Here is a 21,554-nt window from a genome sequence, read left to right as displayed (position 1 = left end):
TTACCGAGCATGTTGTCCTCCTCCGGGGACTCATCCCTTCTGACAACATGTCCAAAGTATGTAAGACACAGTGTCACCATCCTTGCCTCTAAGGAGCATTCTGGTTGTATACTTCTTCAAAGACAGATGTGTTTGTTGTTTTGGCAGTACATGGTATATTCAATATTCTTCACCAGCATCACAATTGAAAGGCATCAATTCTTCAGCCTTCTTTATTCCTTGTCCAGCTTTCACATGCATATGATGTGATTGAAAATACCATGGCTTGGGTCAGGTGCACCTTAGTCTTCAAGGTGATATCTTTGCTTTTCAATACTTTAAAGAGGTCTTTTGCAGCAAATTTGCCCAGTGGAATGCATCTTTTGATTTCTTGACAGCTGCTTCCATTGGTGTTGATTGTGGATCCATGTAAAATGAAATCCTTGACAACTTTAGTATTTTTTCCATTTATCATGATGTTGCTTACTGGTCCAGTTGTGAGGATTTTTGTTTTATGTTGTGGTATAATCCATAGTGAAGGCTGTGGTCTCTGATCTTCATCAGTAAATGCTTCCTCTTCACTTTCAGCAAGCAAGGTTGTGTCAACTGCATAATACAGATTGTTAATGAGTCTTCCTCTGATTCTTATGCCCCGTTCTTCTTCATATAGTCCAGCTTCTCGGATTATTTGTTCAGCATACAGATTAAATAGGTGTGGTGAAAGAATACAACCCTGACGCACACCTTTCCTGACTTTAAACCACGCTGTATCCCCTTAAGCTTCAAAGGTAGGTCTGCTAATGTCAAATTCTTTTAGTGTTCCTTTTCCTGAGGATGATTGTATTTCCTCTTTATTCCTGAACAATGGTTTCACCAGATGTGGAATTCATACTTGATAGTTCCTTTCTTTCAGGATTTGAAAAATATTGTTCCACTTCGTTTTTGACCTCCAAGGTTTCAGATGAGAAATCTGCTGTCATTCTAATTGATGTTCTTTTATAGGTAATATGTCATTTCTCTAATAGCTCTTTCAGGATTTTTAACTTTCTCTTTAGTTTTCAGAAATTGAATTAGGATGTGTCTGGGCATGGGTTTCTTTTGGTTTGTGGTTTTTGGGTTTTCTCAGCTTGAATCTGGGTTTGTGTCTTTTGCCAAATATGGAAAGTTTTCAGCCATTATTTCTTCAAATACTCTTTCAGCCCCACTCTCTTTCTCCCCTCCTTCTGGACTCCACTGATACACATGTGTAATCTTTTATTACTGTTTCCCATGTCCCCGAGGCTCTCCTCATTTCTTTCTTTGGTCTGTTTTTTGTCTCTTGTTCAGATTTTTATCCTTTGTCATCACCACCTTACTATGGGAGGCATCCAGTGAGATTTTTCTCTTACTGGTTTTTCAATTGTACAATTTTCCTTTGGTTCTTATTTTTTTATTATAATGTATTTCTTTGTTGAAATTTTTCTATCGCTACATTTGTTTCCAAAGAAGGTGTTGCTTGTAGGGTCTTTTTTTTTTTTTTAATGACTGCATTAAAATCCTTATCAGATAATCCCAGCAACTGATTTATCTCAGTTATGACATCAGTGAATTTCTTTTCCTTTTTTTTTTTAATTGTACTTTAGATGAAGGTTTCCAGAACAAACTAGCTTCTCATTAAACAATTAGTTCACATATTGTTCTGTGACATTGGTTGCCAACCCCATGACATGTCAACACACTCCCCTTCTTGACCTTGAGGTTCCTATTACCAGCTTCCCTGTTTCCTCCTGCCTTCTTGTCCTTGTCCCTGGCCTGGTGAGATCCTTTAGTCTCATTTTGTTTTGTGGGCCTGTCTAATCTTTGGCTGAAGGGTGAACCTCAGGAGTGACTACAGTGCTGAGCTAAAAGGGGGCCATACTTTCGGGGTTTCTCCAGTCTTTGTCAGGCCAGTAAGTCTGGTCTTTTTTTGCGAGTTAGAATTTTGTTCTCCATTTTTCTTCAGCTCTGTCTAGGACCCTTTATTATGATCCCTGTCAGAGCAGTTGGTGGTGGGTGGTATCTGGGCACTATCTAGTTGTGCTGCACTCAGTCTGGTGGAGGCTATGGTGGTTGTGGTCCGTTAGTCCTTTGGACTAATCTTTCCCTTGTGTCTTTGGTTTTTTTTCATTCTCACTTGCTCCAGAGGGATGAGACCATTGGAGTATCTTAGATGGCCGCTTACAAGCTAAGACCCCAGACTCTACTCATCAAATTAAAATGGTAGAATATTTTCTTTATAAACTGTTGTGCCAGTTAAGCTAGATGTTCCCCGAGACCATGGTCCCCACGGTAATTTCATTTCTTCATGTTGTAATTTTCCTGGCTCTTCTGATGACAGATAACTTGGGATTATATCATGGACATTTTGGCAATTATGTTAAGAAACTCTGAGTTCTATTTAAATTTTCTACTTTAGCCGGCAATCACACTCTTTAGAGTTAGCACAGAGGTTCTGGCCTACTTTTGTAAGCTGTGGTTCCAGTGACAATCTAATCATCAGATTCTTCGAGATGCTTTTCTGGCTTATTTACCTCATTGCTCTGGGGCTCCCACTGGTCCCTTCTGGTGCTGCTTGAGGGGGTGAAAGGAGCTGCTTCCCCAGGTCAAGTTGCATGGTATTTCTAGGTGGGGGAAGAGAATACCTAGCGCATAGGATGGAGAGCACTTCCAATGCTGTGTGCTTGTTATAGTGGGGACCCCCTCCCTTTCTGGTGTCCCTGGCTGTATCTTTTGCCTTGTGGTTTTTCTGAGTAGGGAGGGGAATCCAAGGCTTTGCAGGGAAGGAGGATACCTCCCAGTTTGGGGCCTCTAGTGGGACAGTTCCCCTTGCTGGTGTCTCTAGGTGGTCAAGAAGGAAAGTCTCTGGCCTGGCAGTGAGGGGGAGCAGTTCCCAGGTCTAGTGCTTATTTCTGCAAGATCCTCCTTGCCAGTGCCCCTGGCCAAAGGGTATCTCTGCTTAGGGGTGGAAAATTCCAGCACTGGTTCATTTATTTTTGATTTTTAAGAATTTTCTTCTATCCTCTGTTTCTGTGGTGTTATCATTTGTTTTATGCACCCTTGTGCTTCTTTTAAGGAGCCCTGGTGGTACAGTGGTTAAGCACATGGCTGCTAACCAAAAGGTCGACAGTTTGAACCCACCAGTCACTCCACGGGAGAAAGATGGGGCAATAAAAAAAAAAAAAAAAAAAATGTAAATATTACAGCCTTGGAAACCCTATGGGGCAATTCTCTGTCCTGTGGCATCGCTGTGAGTCAGAGTTAACTCAATGGCAGTGGGTGGTGGGTGGGTGTTTCTTTTAGTTTAGGTTTGGATTTGACATGAATTTTTTCTTCTTTTTCTAATTATTTCCTTAGTTCTGTCATGTCTTCTCATATTTGCCTTTTCTTCACTTACCCCTGTCCTAAGGTTTTCTGTTTCTGATTTAGTTGTTCTTCTATAACTTCTATTACTTTTTTATTTCTTTTAGCTCAATTTGAAATTTATTTACAATTTTCATCTGTCTTTTTGGTACATCTTTTAGTGTACTTTAATTCTCTATAGGAGTATCATTCTTAGGCACATATGTATACTTATTTACTCTAGCTGTCTAATAATAACTTTGTTTAGTGTTTGACTGTGATCCTTTTCTCTTGCTCATTTTTAAATGAAATGAGTTTTCCCATACTTGCAGGAAGGGAGAGATAAGTCAGGATAACTTTTCTTGCTTCAGGACTCTATGCTTAGTTTTTGCAAAGCGATTGAAAATATGGCATCATGCTTTCTGAGATGTGCCTTCTCCAGTCCCTTCCCCAACAGTGATTTGCTCTTTTGTCTCTCTTGTTCTTGATCTCCTCAATTTAGGCTTTATTCCTAGCAGCTTCTCCTTGGTGCAAAGTTTGTTTTGGCATGGAGTTTTAGCGTTCAGGAGTTTTAAGGGCCCAGAGTGGTCCCTTTGCTCTCGGCTGCAAATTGGATCCTGTAGAACTTTCTCTAAATTTCAGCCACTGTTCTCAAATTGGCCTGTTTTCCATTGGGCTGGTGGCCCTAATGTTCTCTGGTTCTTATGGCTGTATGGAGACCAGGGGTCTTCCCTCTGTTCCTTCACCCATTGGTGTTGATACCAACTAGGTCTTGCAGCTGCCAGTGCTCTGTTTCTATTCTATATGTGAGGGTGTCTGAGGAATACTTTACTGCCTAGTTTTGTTGTAGATATTTCCTGTGGGTCTTTGGTTTTCATATCCTGTTTTCTCTGTTTATATGAGGGGAGTTGGGAAGATTAAAAATAAAGCAAAAAGAAACAAATTAGGTCGCTGCCACCATCATCTTCACAGAACCCCTCATCTGTCTTTCACCTAATTTTAGTATGTATTAGTATCCTTACCTGAATCCTGTATGTCACTGCAGGGTATAAAGTGGTGATTTGGAAAAATAAAACTTTTGTTCTTTCTTCACGTATTACCTGCTATTCCTTTTCATTATCAATGGGGCTCTTTTAATACCTAGAAAAAGTTTCTACTGCAACTGGCATGATAAAATATAATTAAAACTTTTAGAGTAAGGAGTTAATGTAATAGTTTCAATAGTGGCAATTAATTTTGGCTTTTTTGATTGTTTCTTGCCTTCATTTTTTGAATATGGTTATGAACTCATGGATTTTTATATATTTAACATGTTTCACAGTCATTATTCTTAGTGATACTCAAATTGCTTCCAAACAGACCAGGGGAGCCTCATCACACTGGCTTTGGTACCCTCTTGATGTGACTCCATTAGATTTTGAAATTTCTGGCTCACTTTGAACATTCTCGACTCAAGGCCTGGAATAAGGCGTTTTTGACATGGAGTCTTGGTATCTTTTGTTGGGGAATGGCATTTAGAAATCAGATTTTAAGTGTGTGGTGTAACCTTTGCTGTTGGATTTTATTGCTTTTAGGCCTTTTTAGGGGATGGAGCTAGGGAAAATGTTTTCCTAATATATCTAAAAATCACACCATATGAGTGCAGAGCTGTCTTCCATCTTCTTTTGTGTGGCTGAATACTACCATATTTTGTGGGTGCAATACAGATTATTCACATTCTCCTTTTTTACTAGCCTTTTGCTATTAGAAGTAATGGATTCATCTTACGTATATATCATCCTATACCTGTGTAGGTATATCATTAAAATAAATAGTTAGAAGTGGGATTGTTACATCAAATGGTAGATGCGTATATAATTTTGCTGAATATTGGCAAATTCCCCTTAGCAGAAATTGTAACATTTTGCACTCCCACCAGCAGTATATGAGTAATCTCTTTTTGTATAGTTTCCCTAGCCAAATATGTTATCTGCCTGGTGAGAAGTGGTATTTCAGTGTAGTTGTAATTTACGTTTGCCTCATGAATAAGGGTGATGAGCATCTTTTCATGTGTTTAAGAGCCATTTGTCCTTTTTATAGTCATTTGTTCTTTTTACTGTTTAGTTATTGGTCCCACCCCATTTTTAGAAACTATGTGTTTGGGAGATTTGCCATTCAACTCTGATAAATTGCAAATATTTTTTCTCAGTTTGTCATTTGCCTTTGCTTATAAAAAAAAAAGGGTTTTTTTTTGCCATATGAAAGAAAGCTTTTATGTTTATGTACCTAAATATTGAACTTTTCCTTTATTCTTTTTTGATATTATTTTGTTCTGTTTGTTTTCTAAATATTCTTGCTTTTCTCATTTCTGGTATTTATGTTCCTAGTAGAGGTTCTGGTCATATTGCTTCTCCTTTGGTCACTTTATAGATTAGTCTTTCTCATGTTTTTCTCCTATTTAAGTTTATTTTCTGAGTATTCTCATTTCTATTTCGTGTTTGTCCACCTTTCTCTGCTGTTTTTGTATTTCTCGTTAATGATGTTCTTTCCTGCCTGCTGTTGCACTTTCACTCCATGTTGGGATGTTGTTTTGTAGGTTTCCCGTTCTTCATGACTGGATTTTTGTCTGCTGAGAGGTTTTGCTCCTCATTTGCTAAACTTTTTTTTTTTTTTAATATCTTCGTTTAGATTTTGGAATGATTTTTCTCATTTATGTTTCACTATGTTGGATATTTTTGGACCTGCTGTTAGTAGAGCCCATGCAGTGGGGAGGAGTTTCAGTGACTGTAGTGGTCTCTTGGTTGAAGGGACCCCTCTTCTGTTGTTACAGTAAAGGGCACTTTCTTTAACATATGGCTCCATCTTGTTTAATTGGGCTCTTTTTCATTAGCCACTTCCATCCCTTTATAGGAGTCCCTGAGTGGTGCAAATAGTTAAGCACTCAACTACTAGCCAAAGTCTCACCATCCTCGCTTCCATTGAGCACCCTGGCTTACTTATTCCAAGACAGATTTGTTTGCTCTTCTTGCAGTCCATGGTATATTCAGTATCCTTCGTCAGCACCATAATTTAAAGGCATCAGTTCTTCTTCGGCCTTCCTTATTCATTGTCCTTTCACATGTATACGAGGTGATTGAAAACACCATGGCTTGGGTCAGGGGCACCTTAGACCTTAAAGTGACATCTTTGATATCCCCAGCCCCTGGAGAAGGACATCACACTTGGTAGAGTATAGAGGGTCAGCGAAAAAGAGGAAGACCTTCAACGAGATGGATTGACACAGTGACTGCAACAGTGGGCTCAAGCATAATGATTATGAGGATGGCACAGGACTGGGCGGTGTTTTATTCTGTTGTACATTGGGTCACTATGAGCCAAAACTGATTCAGTGGCACCTATCAACAACAACTAGCTAAAAGGTTTGTACTTTGAGCCCACCCAGAGGCATCTCAGAAGACAGGCTTGGCGATCTGTTTCCGAGAGGTTATAGCCTTGAAAACCCTATGAATCAGTTCTCTGTACATGGGGTTGCCATGAGTCAGAATAAAGTCAAGGGCAACTAATTACAGCAATAAAGCATCCTTTTGTAGTCAGATGCTACCTTTAAGGAACACCTCTGCCTTCCAAGGTGCTCTATTCCCCTAGACATGGTGCTCTCCTGAAAGTGCCATTTCTGGTCCCAGATACTTTCTAAGGCCTATGTTTTTAACCACCCAATTGCTAGTGCTGTAGCCTGCTCTCAGTAGTTCACTCTTAGGATGGGGCTGTGTCATTCTGGGGTAAACCCGAGCCAATGTTATCTGTATACCCTGTTCTTCCATATAGCTCCTGCTGGACTCTGCTAGTGTGGACTCAGGTGCTAACTATACTGGCCTTACCTGTTTATTTCTCTGCTTATATTTCAGAGTTTGCTGCTCTGTCACCTACTTTGGGTCAGGGGTATTTTTATTTGATTTTCTCTCCTTTTTGATCTGGATAAATTTTAGGAGATTTGAGTAGGATTGAATCCATGCAGCCACCACTTCTGTATAGAAATTCAGAAGCTTCTTTTCCTTTTGAGCTTTCTAAATAGATGCATTCTTTTCTAATTCAAAATTTTAATGTAGCACACAACACTTCTGGGAAGAAGGGAATTTTGGTCACTAAATGCTTTCATTATATAAACTGATCATAATCTCAGTTAAGTTCTAATTTTTAAAAAAAGAAGCAAAGAAACAGCTCCTTAGTAATATGGATAGACTAGTCACTGTCACTACTGCTGATCTGTTACTTGTTTCAGGGTCTGGTTCCTCCACCCATGGTGCCCTTAGATCTGCCTCCCTGTTGGCGCTGGTTCTGTCAGGCTTCAGAACACTTCTGCATTGTTAGGAGAGGATCACTTCACTACAGGACAGCTTTTCCACTTTGGCAGAGGGCCCTGGGCTACAGCAGATTTGATTTGCCATCTACCCCAAGAGGAATGACCTCTGTTCTGGTGTGATGCCTTTTTTTCCTAGCTGAGAGATTTTCCTGCAGATTCCATGTTCACTTTCCTGTTATTGCTTATTGTTTGCGCTAGGTGTGTGGGAGGTTTGAAGGAACTGAGAGGTGGGGAGGGTGTTTGAGTAGCAGGGAAGGGAAGTGGCAAGAGATTGGAGAGAGCCAAGAAGTCTAATAAAGCTGCTAACCAGTGTCAGAAATAATGGTATTATACCAACAAAAATACTAGTATTTTGGTTATGTTAATATACTGGAATACTAGAATATAAAAAACTAGAATTATAATTACTGTTTTGGATGTATGATTTTTTTGCCAGGATTCTAGAAAGAACTTTTCAAATAAATGTCACAATCCATTGTATAACCAACTAAAAATACTTTTAAACCTGTTCTAAAATCTTAAAATTCATTGGCTGAAAATCATTGTGTACATTAATTAGATTTGTAGGTTTGTAGAAGCATGTCAAGATTACCCTTAATGGGCTTGCATTTTGTTGGACAGGACTCAGAATAACATCACGTCATTATAACATGACTTCTATTCTGTAGGTTTTAGGAATGCCAAGGGTGAAATCACTCCCTCAAAATGGAATAACCACATATGGTAGAAATATCAGAATAAACCCCATCCCCACACGCAGCATGCACCTGCTCGGCTCTAGTTCATAGAAAATGTGTATACTTCTGTATTACTGCCATTAGGTGCGTGTGGGTTTGTGTTTATTTTATTTTTATTCTTTTTGTCCTACCCCACCACCCAAAAGATTAGAGGATGAGTAGATAAGGAGGATAAGGAAGGAGGGGTAAATAAAAAATACATATCTGATGATATCCAGAGTTAATTTTTCAGAGTTTTTCCTTTCAGTCTTTTTCAATTCATATTTTGGTTTTAGACTGTCTTTTTTTCTGTTACTACGTAGTATACCACCAGGTAATTATACAATTAAAAAAATCAAACCTGTTGCTATCGAGTCCATTCCGACTCATAGCGACCCTATGGGACAGAGTAGAACAGCCCCATATGGTTTCCAAGGAGCAGCTGGTGGATTCGAACTGCTGACCTTTTGGTTATCACCTGTAGCTCTTAAGCACTGCACCACCAGGGCTCTGATTATACAATAGTTTACATAGTTATTTTCTATTGTTAAGACACTGAAGTTTTCCCGTTTTTCTCTGTCGTAAATAATACAGTGATGAACACAAGCCTTTATGTATTTAGAATTGCTTCCTTATGATAAATTTGCATGAGTGGAATTACTAGATCACCAGGAGTGAACCTTTAAGGTTTCTTTCTGATATTAACTTCCAAATTGTTTTCTAATATGATTTTAATAAAAAATCTTAAACTTAACAGTGCTAGTTATAACAAATGTCAAACTAAAATCAATATTTTATCTTTTCTCATTAGGGAGTTCTGGGAAATCGTTCATTCATTTACCGATGAACAAAAAAGACTCTTCTTGCAGTTTACAACTGGCACAGACAGAGCACCGGTGGGAGGACTAGGAAAATTAAAGATGATTATAGCCAAAAATGGCCCAGACACAGAAAGGTAATTGTGAAATTGAGACTGCATACTGAAAACTTTGCATTTTACTCTACACAATTATGAACTGTCCTTTTAGCTTCCAATGGAAATCTCCAAATCATGGGAAATATTAATTTAGAGAATATTTTGCTATTATTGTGTAAGGAATTTCTTTAGAAACTGGCCTAGTTTAAAAAAAAATGATTATGGGGCTCATATTGGTTTAGAATTTTGCAGGTTAGTATGGTTCATTCAGTTTTTGGTTCAGAATTTATTAATCAAAAGCCACATGATTTAATAATACAGTGGTTGACTTCAGGCTCAGGAGATTGGCCCTCAGCGTTAGATGATGCTAGAATCCCCACCTGTGTATCGTTGCTATTTGTGTTCTTTCCCCATTGTATAACTTAATATTTTTGATAGGCAGGGACTATGCATGATCAATAGCATTTTTAGTGATTAAAATGTATAATGGTGCCATTAATATTCTACATTTTTTTATACATAATGCTGCTAATATAAGTTTATTGTGTATCAAATCATTTACATAGCCATATTGCCAGCAATATTTCTAATGAACATTGAAGAGCACAGACTTTGAAATCTTGGAAACTAGGTTTAAATATCATCTCCACCTTGAAGCCAATCACTTAACTTCTTAGTGATGTCAACGATAAAGTGAAGATACTGGGACACATTCTGTAGATTTTTTTCTGAGAGATTTAGCTAAATGAGCTATACAGGTTAAGTACCTAAAACAGTATCTGGTACAGAATAATACCTCAGGGTGCATGTTAGAAGCAGCAGCAGCACTGAATAATTCATTGGGTAAAGCCAAAGGGGTCCTGGGTGAATGCAAATTGAAAAGCAGAATGTTTATTTTTATGACTTGCACTGATGTATAGTCTATACTGCAGGCCATCTCAATTATACATACCATCTAAAAGTAGGATCGTTTAATACTGATTATATTTCCTGTGACTTATTTTCCTGTTTTTTTCCCTTTCTCTCTATTTAGGTTACCTACATCTCATACTTGCTTTAATGTCCTTTTACTTCCGGAATACTCAAGCAAAGAAAAACTTAAAGAGAGATTGTTGAAGGCCATCACATATGCCAAAGGATTTGGCATGCTGTAAAAAAAAAAAAAATGAAAAATGAAAAAAAGAAAACAAAAGCAAAACACAAACGGGGGGAGGGATAAATTTTAGTAACTATAAAGGAGGGATAAAATTTGTGGTGATAGTTCCCAGTGCAAAAAGGCTGTAAGATAGTGAACCACAGTAGTCATCTGTGTCTGTGCTTCTCTTCTTTATCGGGGACATATGGGCTGGAACAGCACATTTCAGCTGCTTATATGAACAAATTATTTTTTTTTTTCTTTGCGTGTGTGTGTGCGTATGTGTGTGTGAAAGTATCACATATTCTTTCACTTGTATGTACAGAGAGGTTTTTCTGAATATTTATTTTAAGGGTTAAATCACTTTTGCTTGTGTTTATTACTGCTTGAGGTTGAGCCTTTTTGAGTATTTAAGAAAAATATACACCAACAAAACTACTCTCCCAAGGAAGATATTGCCATCATTTGTAGACTGTGTAACCTTCAAGTATGTGCTATTTTTTGTCCCTGTATCTAACTCAAATCAGGAACTGTATTTTTTTTTAACCATTTGCTTTCGAAACTTGAAGTCTTGGAAACAGTGTGATGCAATTGCTGCTGTTCTAGCCCCCAAAGAGTTTTCTGTGCAAATTCTTAATAAAGATGGAAGGGAGAACTTGGAATGTTTCACTGCAGCCCTCAGAACTTTACTTTAGCAACAGCACAAAAAATTAAAAACAACTCATGCCACAGTATGTCGTCCTCATGTGTCTTGCAGTGAACTGTTCTGTAGCCAGTCCTCTTTCTTAGTATATGAAAGGACAGGGATTTTTTTGTTGTTGTTGTTATTGTTGTTTTAAGTTTACTGGGAAAAGTGCATTTGGCCAAATGAAATGGTAGTTAAGCCTGTTGCAAGGAAGTTGGGAAGTCTGTTCCTTATTATAAACAAAAAGCATGTGAAAGTGCACTTAAGGTAATTTTTTTTTTTTTTACTTATCTGAATTTTAAATAGACAATCCAAAGTCTTCCCTTTGTGTTACCATCATCTTGTCTAATCAGCCATTTTATCAAGGCACGTGATCAGTGTTGCAACATAATGAAAAGGATAGCTACTATGCCTTGTTTTAGTTAATCATACAGTAAGCAAACCTGGTATTACTCCTAAGGCCTATTTACATTGTGTATCCCCAAAGATAAAATTTTACTTCAGAAAGTGTTAAAGATTACTTTCATGTGCTATGGAAAAGTACGAATAGGTTTAAATTACTAAATATTCAGAAGTGAGTAGTTTCCCCTTTCCTGGTCTTCTGTGTCTGTGATGTTAATCTTTTATTGCAATCTAAAATAAAAGGATTATGTATTTTTAACTAAGGAGAGACATATCGATATATATCTTCTTGCTACAAGCTATAGCTGATGTGCTGCGCTTGTGCCTTGGTGATTGTTTTAACTATTACAGCTCAACCTGATGATTTGTTTTAGATTGGCATGAAAAATGTAGCTTTCAAATCATTGGAGGGGAAACCGTGTCTTTTAGGATTATTTTAATAAATTATTTTAGTAATTGAGACAGAAATGTTATGTACCATAATGCTAAATAAAACAGTGGCATTTTCACCATAATTTAGTGGGAAAAGAAGACCATGCTTTCTATGTTATTATAAGGCAATATGGGTTTCTTGTGGGCCAACCTTTAGAACACTGTTAAGGTATATACGCTACCTTGATGCAATGGACCCCCATGAAACTACAGTCATATTAAAGGGCCTCTCATCCATTGTGCTTCTTATGTGTAATGCAAGTGATAGCAGCAGAAATCAAGTACTCTGGGGACATTTTATGTAATAAATTTGTGAAGAAATTTGTACTCTTCAATTCTCTCAGGTTTTATTATCACTACAGTACTGAAGTTACGTTGAAATACCATATGAAGAAAATTCAGATGGTAAATGAGTATAGATTAGCATAGAATTCACACCAAATAGTATTGAAATTCCATTTCAACCAAACAGTCAAACATTAAATCTACTTTTAAAAGTTTTAAGAAAAAAAGACATCGATGGGCTAGACTCTGTTCTCAATTGCTTAGTAATTAATTACCCTGGGCGTGTCACCCCTTCCCTGCATCGTTGATGCCCTTTCACTAGTGTTGACTAAAATGTCACTGAACAGTATTTTAAGGAAAACAATAATGGCTACTCTATCCCAAATGTCATGTTTTAAAAATACCTTTTAGCCCAGATATTCTTTACATATTTTGGTTTTCTGTCAAGCAGCCCACAATCTCAAGGAATCTCTTTGAGTGGGCAGAGGGGAAGATGGACCAAAAACTAATTGGCTTTCCAAATAAAATAAAACTTTTTACATTTTATTATTATAGAAAACTTTAAACATACAACATGAAAACAGCCTACAGCCAAACCTTTCTGGAGCCTGGCAGCTCTTGCAAATCCATTGGGTATCCTGACTGTATACTACTTTCCTGGTCTGTGGCTAATTGCATGATAAAATCCAATAACAGTTTCTTTAGCTTAATTTTTGATGTATCTCTATGTAGGGAGAAATACATTAAAAAGAAACTTGAAAATGGGACCTCCAACAGGACCCCCTGATGTTGTCTGTACTCCCTTGGCATGGGTATTAGAAAGGACAATTGGCTGTAATTTGGAAACAGCACTCCCTGTTCCTTAAGAACATGGCCATACCAGCATAGCAGATGTTTTTTAGGGGTTTTCTCCATCTCATACAAACTGTTAGAGGAAGAAGTGTCTTCCCAAGGCTATCTGAAGTCTTGAATCTCTACCTGCTTACCTTAAAAGTATTTTCCAGCCTTCCACCAGCCTCTCTCTAGGAACTGTATCCTTCCCACCCCTCCCTTTAACCCCACTGCCATCGAGTTGATTCCAACTCATAGCGACCCTATAGAACAGGGTAGAACTGCCCCATAGAGTTTCCAGGGAGCGCCTGGCGGATTCAAACTGCTGACCTCTTGGTTAGCAGCCAGAGCACTTAACCACTACGCCACCAGGGTTTCCACTAGCCACCAAAGAATCCTCAAACACACTTTTCATGTGCCACCTTCTCATCTTTGTTTTTACCAGAGGATTAAAAGAATTACCTGTGGAGGTTGTTACAATCCTCCCTCCCCCTTCCCTGTGCAAATCCAGGGGGTTGACGTTTGTTAACCACTGCAAGAATTTGATGCAGATACAGGGTGGATCTCAGTGTGAGAAATGTTGCAACTGAAACTGTTCGCATCAGGGATACTGATAACCTAATAGTCAAAGGCAGGAGCTCTTATATTTAACCCCAAGAACACCGAACTTGGGCTGCTACTTTTCTACGGCGCTTTAAGTCTCAACTAGTTCCTCTTCCATGTCTAGGCCTTAGATGTTCTACTGTAATCCTACTTAAAGTTCTTGTCTCTACTTGTCCAGTCTCTGGGCAGCCTCACCCACTCCTGAAAATTCTTGTACATATTCATGTCTTTTATTCAGACCTCTTTTCCCAGGATATCTTTCGGGTAGCTCTTAAGTCAGTACACCTAGAAACAAAACTCTTCATCTTGTGTCTCTCCCCACCTTACTTTGTTCCTTCCTTAAAGCATCATCTTTAACCCAGTCATCTAGTAGGGGTCACTGGATTTCTTATGGAGGGTCTTGGAGGGGGGTCTTGGGGGCCACCCTAGATAAGATCCTTTCCACATTTTAGTGCTTTATTTATGAGGCTTGTGTTTAAAACTTTTTCAAAACCTAAGAAAGTTCAAAAACATTGCATGGAGTATAAGCAAATTGATGGTGAATACTGCTGTATCCTTCTACTCAGTGTGTCACAACTTGAATGATTGAAAACAAGCCAGCATGTAGTAGAATGATCAAGGAAGCTTCCTGGTTTCTCACGAAAGTACCCGTCTGTCTCCTTGGATGCCCACCCCCGCCCCAAGTCTGGCAAAAGATTTTTATTTTTAAATATTTGAATAGTTAATGGCTAAGTACTTGTTCCTTCATGAGGAAGCTCCCTAGAACCACTGGCTCTGTCTTTTCAGCCCCAAAAAGGGAAAATCAGCAAGAGGGAAAGAAAACAGGGCCTTGAGAGCAAGATTCTTGTGTGACTTCCCTCCCCTGCCGCTGTGTCTGGCAGTCAGGACCCTTTGTGCAGCCACCTCTTCTGTGGCAACACGATTTCCCTCTCTCCCTATGGAGAGGGGGCTGGCATCTTGCATCATCCTACTGCTGCCAGCCACTCAAGCCTTTCAAGGAGCAATCCTCAGCCAGATATACTTCCCATACTAAATGAACCACGCACCGTGATCGCTTTGCCAGAGCCTCGTACCTATACTTAGCGTTTACTTTTGCAGTGCCTACTAAGTACCTTGTATAAGTGAAATCATTTCTTCTTCAGATTTCACCATGGTTCAAGAGGTTATGCACCTTGCTCAAAACGTACAGCTAGTATATAGATGAACAGAGCTTTGGACTCAGTCCTGGGTGACACTATTTGTCACCTTGCCACACAAAGTCCAGTCGATTCCGATCATAGCTACCCTATAGGACAGAGTAGAACTGCCCCATTGGGTTTCCAAGGAGTGGCTGGTGGATTCAAACTGCCAGCCTTTTGATTGGCAGCCAAGCTCTTAACCACTGTGCTACCAGGGCTCCCAGTCAACTCTCTAATCAATATTAGGCTCAGCTAGCTGAACAGGACCTGGGGTAATTATCCTAGCCACCTTCCAGTCTTCAAGAAACCATAGAAAATAGGATGAGATGTGTCTGGTAAACAGCACACAGAGTGGATGAGAGTGCAGCCTTTGGAGTCAGATGACTGGGTTTCAGTCCTAATCCTGCCCTTCTTTTGGCTTGTATTACCCTACCCAAGCCTACCTCATTTCTGTAGTCAGGGTTCAGTGAGGTTGAGGTACGGATACTGGACAGTCTGTTGCAGGGTATCTCGAGAGAGTATGAGATGAGTTCTCCCAAAGGGGAGTCTATTGAGAGATTGGCGGTGTTTTTCAAGAGTTGACCATCATCCACCTCAACGTGGAGCATTGGCTTGTCCCCTCGTCTTTGTTTTTTTAATTAAGATATAATTCACACCCACAAAGTACAGTCTTCTAAAGTGTACAGTTCAGCAGTTTTTAGTACGTTCACAACGTTGTGCCACCATCACCACTATGTAATTCCAGGACATTTTCATCATGCCCCCAAAGAATTCCTCTCCCCACAATTTCTCCACCCCCAAGGCCCTAGCAACCTCTAATCTATAATTCTTTCTATGAGTTTTCCTATTTTGGACACTTTGTATAAGTGGAATCATACAATATGTGGCTATTTGTGTCTTTTTTCACTTAGCATTAATATATTTGAGACATTTATGTTGGAGCATGTGTCAGTACTTCTTTTTATGACTGAATAATATTCCATTGTATTTATATGCTGTATCTTGTTATATCCATTCAGCTGATGAAGATTTGGGTTGTTTCCACTTTGGGGCTATTATGAATAATACTGTGAACATTCATGTACTAGTTTTTGTATGGACATAAGTTTTCATTTATCTTGGGTATATACCTGGGAGTGGAATTGTTGGGTCATTTTAGGTAACTATCTGCATTTGAGGAACTGCCAGTCTGTTCCAAAGTGGCTGCACTATTTTACACTCCGACTAGTGTATGAGGTTCTAATTTCTCCGCATCCTCAATGACACTTGTACTTTTTATTATAGCCATCCTAGGGGGTGTGAAGTAGCAGCTCATTATGGTATTGATTTTGTATTTCCCTAATGGAGCCCTGATGGCACAGTGGTTAGGAGCTCGGCTGCCAACCTAAAGGCTGGCAGTTCAGATCCACCAGCTGCTCCTTAGGAATCCTATGGGGCAGTTCTACTCTGTCCTTTAGGCTTGCTATGAGTCAGAATCAACTCGACAGCAACAGGTTTGGAATGACTAATGATGTTGAGAAGCTTTGTATGTGCTTATTGGCCATTTGTATATCTTTGGAGAAATGTGTTGTCAGATCCTTTGCCCTTTTTTAAAATTGGGTTATACGTCTTTATTATTGAGTTGTTTATATATACTGGATTGAAAAAAACAAAAGACAGTTGTCGTTGAATTGACTGACTCATGGTGGCCTTAAGTTTCAGAGTAGAAGTGTGCTCCGTAGGGTTTTCAGTGGCTGTGATCTTTCTGAAGTAGATCGCCAAACCTTTCTTTCGAGACGCCTCTGGGTGGATTCAAACCTCCAACCTTGAAGTTAGTAGCTGAGCACTTAACCAGTTTGCACCACTCAGGGAGTCCTGTATTCCGATACTAGTCCTTTATCAGAAAAATAACTTGCAAATTTTTTCTCCTAGTCTTTGAATCATCTTTTCACTTCCGTGATGATCTTTGAATCACAAAAGTTTTAATGTTTGATGAAGTCCACTTTACCAAAATTTTTGTTTGTGTTTGTGTTTTGGGTGTCATGCATGTATAAGAAACCATTGCTTAAGCCAAGTCACAAAGATTTATGCCTGTTTTCTTCTAGGAGTTTTATGATTTTGCTCTTACATTTAGGTATTTGGTCCATTTTGTGTTAATTGGATCAAATTTAGGTATTTGATCCATGTTTTGCATATGGTGCATGGTAAGGCTCCAACTTTATTCTTCTGCATGTGGATATTCAGTTGTCTAAGCACCATTTGTTGAAAAGACTATTTTCCCCATTGAATGGTCTTGGCATCCTTGTCAAAAACTAGGTGACCATAAGTATAAGAGTTTGTTTCTGAATTCTCAGTTTTATTCCATTGATCTATATGTCTGTCATTATACTAGTACCACATATTCTTGATTATTGTAGCTTTGTAGTAAGTTTTGGAATTGGGACATGTGAGTCTTGCAACTTTGTTCTTATTCAAGGTCATTTTGGCTGTCCTGACTTCCTTGCAATGACATATGAATTTTAGGATCAGTTTGTCAATTTCTGCAAAAAGTGCTCGGATTTTGATAGGGGTTGCATCTGTAAATTTGGGGAGTATTACCATCTGAACAATATTAAGTCTTGCAGTCCATGAACATGAAATGTCTTTCCATTTACATAGGTGTTCTTTAATTTTTTTCAACAGTATAGTTTTCAGCGTACATGTCTTAAACGTCTTTGGTTAAATGTATTTTTAAGTATTTTATTTTTTTGATACGATTATAAACGGTATTTTCTTAATTTTGAAAAAAAATTTTTTTTTCATTGCTAGTATATACAAATACAATTGGCTTTTGTATATTGATCTTATATCCTGCAACTTGCTCAACTCATGTATTAGCTCTAGTTAATTTTTTTCCCTTAGGATTTTGTATATTCAAGATCATGTCATCTTTGAGTAGAAAAAGTTTCTTCTTCTTTCCAATCTGAATGTCTTTTATTTCTTTTTCTTGCCTGAGTACCTTGGCTAGAGCCTCCAGTGCAATGTCAAATAGAAATGGTAAGAGCAGACATTCCTGCTTTTGATTGTAGAGGGAAAGCATTAAGTTTCACCATCAAGTACGATGTTGTTCTTAGTTGCCATCGAGTTAGCTCTGACTCGTGGCAGCCTTATGTGTAATATAACAAAATGTCGTAGGTAATCTTCAGGATCATTGGTATGTTTGAGTCCGTTGTTATGGCTGTTGTGTCAAGACATCTCATTGAGGGTTTCCCTCATTTTTGCTTACCCCTCCACTTTACCAACCACAATGTCCTTTCCTGGTAATTGGTCTTTCCTGATAACGTGTGCAAAGTAAGCAAGCTGAAGTCTCACCATCCTCCCATTTAAGGAGCATTCTGGATGTATTTCTTCTAAGACCGATTTCTTCACCCTTCTGTCAGTCCGCAGTATATTCAGTATTCTTCACCGGTACAACAGTTTGAATGCATCAGTTCTTCTTCTGTCTTCCTTTTTTCACTGACAACCTTTTATCAGCTGAGGAAATTACCTTTTATTCCTAGTTTATTGAGTGTTTTTATCATGAAAGGGTGATGGGGTTGTCACATGCTGCTGCTTTGTTGAGATGATCATGTTGTTTTTGTCATTTATTAATGTGGTGTATTACACTGAATCAACCTTGCATTCCCAGGATAAATCCCACACTGCAGTTTTCAAAATGGACACACACATACGTATTTACTGTTACTACCATGAAGATAAATCAGTTAATTGAAAATATATGAAATGTAATGTGTATTAACTTTTGAAATGTGGTATATCTTAACTCATTGATCCCCATTTCAGGACCCATCACTATGCCTGATATTGCTGAGTTCAGCTCACTTCGCAGTGGGTCCAAAAGAGCACAGTAATGAGATCAGATCTGTTTCTTGAGGCCAATGAGGAGGTACCCTTGCCCCAGAGACAATAACCACAGGCAAGAAGATAACCTCCAGGCGCTTTGAGGTGTGATTAAGCAGAGGTTCCCAGCTTGCCACAGTGTAACGGTGTACACTTAGGCCTTGTCAAATAGAAGTTGTCCAGTTATCTAGAAATGCAGTTCAGAAGTCGCCCCTGGCATGTTTGCATCTGGCATAGACCCAGCAAAAACACGCCACTCACTTTCAATACTTGTTAATAGGACTGAAATCTTTTTCAAGTTTACGTTGTGTTCCCCAGGATGTTCATCATGATTCCATAGTGCCTGTTTTGATTCCCTTCATTATTGCCTAACTCCCTCCTTAAACCATAAGCTCTATAAGAGTAGGAACGTGTCTCTTTTCTTCACCCCAACGCCCAAGACATGTTTGTTGAATGAATGAATGTATGAGTGAAATTATGATTGTAAAGCCAGAAGGCCTTCCTAGGTATATACCCTACAGACCTAAAAGAAGTGACACAGACAGACATAATATGCACACTGTGTTCACTGGAACACTAGCAAAAAGATGGAAACAACCTAAGTGTTCACCAACAGATAAATGGATAAACAAGATGTGGTACATGCATATAATAGAATACAGCCATATAGAATAATGATGTCCTCGAAACATAATGTGGATGAATCTGGAGGACATGGCTGAGTGAAATAAGTGAATCACAAAGGGACAAATTGTAGGATCTCATTTTATAAAAAGACAAAAATAGCTATACACACAGAAACCAGTGTTCATTGGTGGTTACCAGGGATGGGAGGGGGGAGAGGAGAAATCACTTTTTAGAAAGCAGACTCATTTTTGGTGATGGGAAAGGTAACACTGAATGTGAGTGAATTGTGCACAGTTTGACCAAGGTAAATGATCTCGTTAAGAAGTACACAAGAAAAAAAGGACATTTTATGTAATTGTTAAGGCATATGATTTTGCAACAATAGCAACAACAACCAAAAAATTTGTGTGTGGCTACATATGTACAGGCATACCTCATTTTATTGCACTTTGCTTTGTTGTGCTTCACAGATACTGCGTTTTTTACAAATCTTGAAGGTTTGTGGCAACTCTGTGTCGAACGAGTCTATCGGCGCAATTTTTCCCACAGCATGTGCTCTCTTCGCGTTTCTGTGTCACATTTTGGTAATTCTCGCAATATTTCAGACTTTTTCATTATTATTATATCTGTTATGGTGATCTGTGATCAGTGATCTTTGATGTTAATATTGTAATTGTTTTGGGGTGCCATGAACCGTGCCCATATAAGACAGTGAACTTAATCGATAAATGTTGTGTGTGTTCTGACTGCTCCACCGACCGACCATTCCCCCATCTGTCTCCTCTCCTCAGGTCTCACTGTTCCCTGAGACACAACAATATTGACATTAGGCCAAGTAATAACCCTACAATGACCTCCAAGTGTTAAGTGAAAGGAAGAGTCTCTCAGTTTAAATCAAAAGCTAGAAATGATTAAGCTTAGTGAGGAAGGCATGTGGAAAGCCGAGATAGGCTGAAAGCTAAGCCTCTTGTGCCAGTTAGCCAGGTTGTGAATGCAAAGGAAAAGTTCTTGAAGGAAATTAAAAGTGCTGCTCCAGTGAATACACGAATGATAAGAAAGCAAAACAGCCTTACTGCTGATACCTAGAAGGTTTTAGTGATGTGGGTAGGGGATCAAACCAGCCACAATATTCCCTTAAGCCAAAGCCTAATCCAGAGCAAGGCCCTAACCCTCAATTCTATGAAGGCTGAGAGGTGAAAAAACTGCAGAAGAAAAGTTTAAAGCTAGCAGATGTTCACTCATGAGGTTTAAGGAAAGAGCCCGTCTTCATAACGTACAAGTGCAAGGTGATGCACCAAGTGCTGATGTAGAAGCTGCAGCAAGTCACCCAGGAGATGTAGCTGACTGATCAAGGCGGCTGCACTAAATCACCCAGGAGACGTAGCTGACGGATCAAGGCGGCTGCACTAAATCACCCAGGAGACCTAGCTGACCGATCAAGGCGGCTGCACTAAATCACCCAGGAGACGTAGCTGACCAATCAAGGCGGCTGCACTAAATCACCCAGGAGACCTAGCTGACCGATCAAGGCGGCTGCACTAAATCACCCAGGAGACCTAGCTGACCGATCAAGGCGGCTGCACTAAATCACCCAGGAGACGTAGCTGACCGATCAAGGCGGCTGCACTAAATCACCCAGGAGACGTAGCTGACCGATCAAGGCGGCTGCACTAAATCACCCAGGAGACGTAGCTGACCGATCAAGGCGGCTGCACTAAATCACCCAGGAGACCTAGCTGACCGATCAAGGCGGCTGCACTAAATCACCCAGGAGACGTAGCTGACCGATCAAGGCGGCTGCACTAAATCACCCAGGAGACGTAGCTGACCGATCAAGGCGGCTGCACTAAATCACCCAGGAGACGTAGCTGACCGATCAAGGCGGCTGCACTAAATCACCCAGGAGACCTAGCTGACCGATCAAGGCGGCTGCACTAAATCACCCAGGAGACCTAGCTGACCGATCAAGGCGGCTGCACTAAATCATCCAGGAGACCTAGCTGACCGATCAAGGCGGCTGCACTAAATCACCCAGGAGACCTAGCTGACTGATCAAGGCGGCTGCACTAAATCATCCAGGAGACGTAGCTGACTGATCAAGGTGGCTGCACTAAATCACCCAGGAGACGTAGCTGACCGATCAAGGCGGCTGCACTAAATCACCCAGGAGACCTAGCTGACTGGTAAGGCGGCTGCACTAAATCACCCAGG

General features: G+C 39.5%; 1 protein-coding gene and 1 long non-coding RNA gene across 3 annotated transcripts in view; one reads left to right on the top strand and one right to left on the bottom strand.

Moving 5' to 3' along the window:
• Positions 1-21,193, top strand: part of UBE3A (ubiquitin protein ligase E3A) — a 140,177-nt gene extending 118,984 nt beyond the window's left edge. For both annotated transcript variants that reach the window (XM_049852653.1, XM_049852654.1), the window contains exons 12-13: positions 9,203-9,346; positions 10,341-21,193. In XM_049852653.1, coding sequence (XP_049708610.1) covers positions 9,203-9,346; positions 10,341-10,461 — 265 coding nt within the window. In that variant the 3' untranslated portion in view covers positions 10,462-21,193. The remainder of the gene's footprint in view (positions 1-9,202; positions 9,347-10,340) is intronic.
• On the bottom strand, positions 20,825-21,524 carry LOC126057202 (uncharacterized). Its single transcript, XR_007512449.1, has 3 exons — positions 21,472-21,524; positions 21,164-21,251; positions 20,825-20,899 (listed from the first exon to the last, which is right to left on the bottom strand). It is a non-coding gene; the product is annotated as an uncharacterized LOC126057202 (long non-coding RNA).
• Positions 21,525-21,554: the final 30 nt, after the last annotated feature.

The sequence above is a fragment of the Elephas maximus genome, chromosome 13 (genome assembly GCF_024166365.1).
Source record: "Elephas maximus indicus isolate mEleMax1 chromosome 13, mEleMax1 primary haplotype, whole genome shotgun sequence".
Classification (NCBI taxonomy): Eukaryota; Metazoa; Chordata; class Mammalia; order Proboscidea; family Elephantidae; genus Elephas; species Elephas maximus.
Note: the sequence above shows the minus strand (reverse complement) of the source record. Positions and strands in the feature narration are given on the sequence as shown.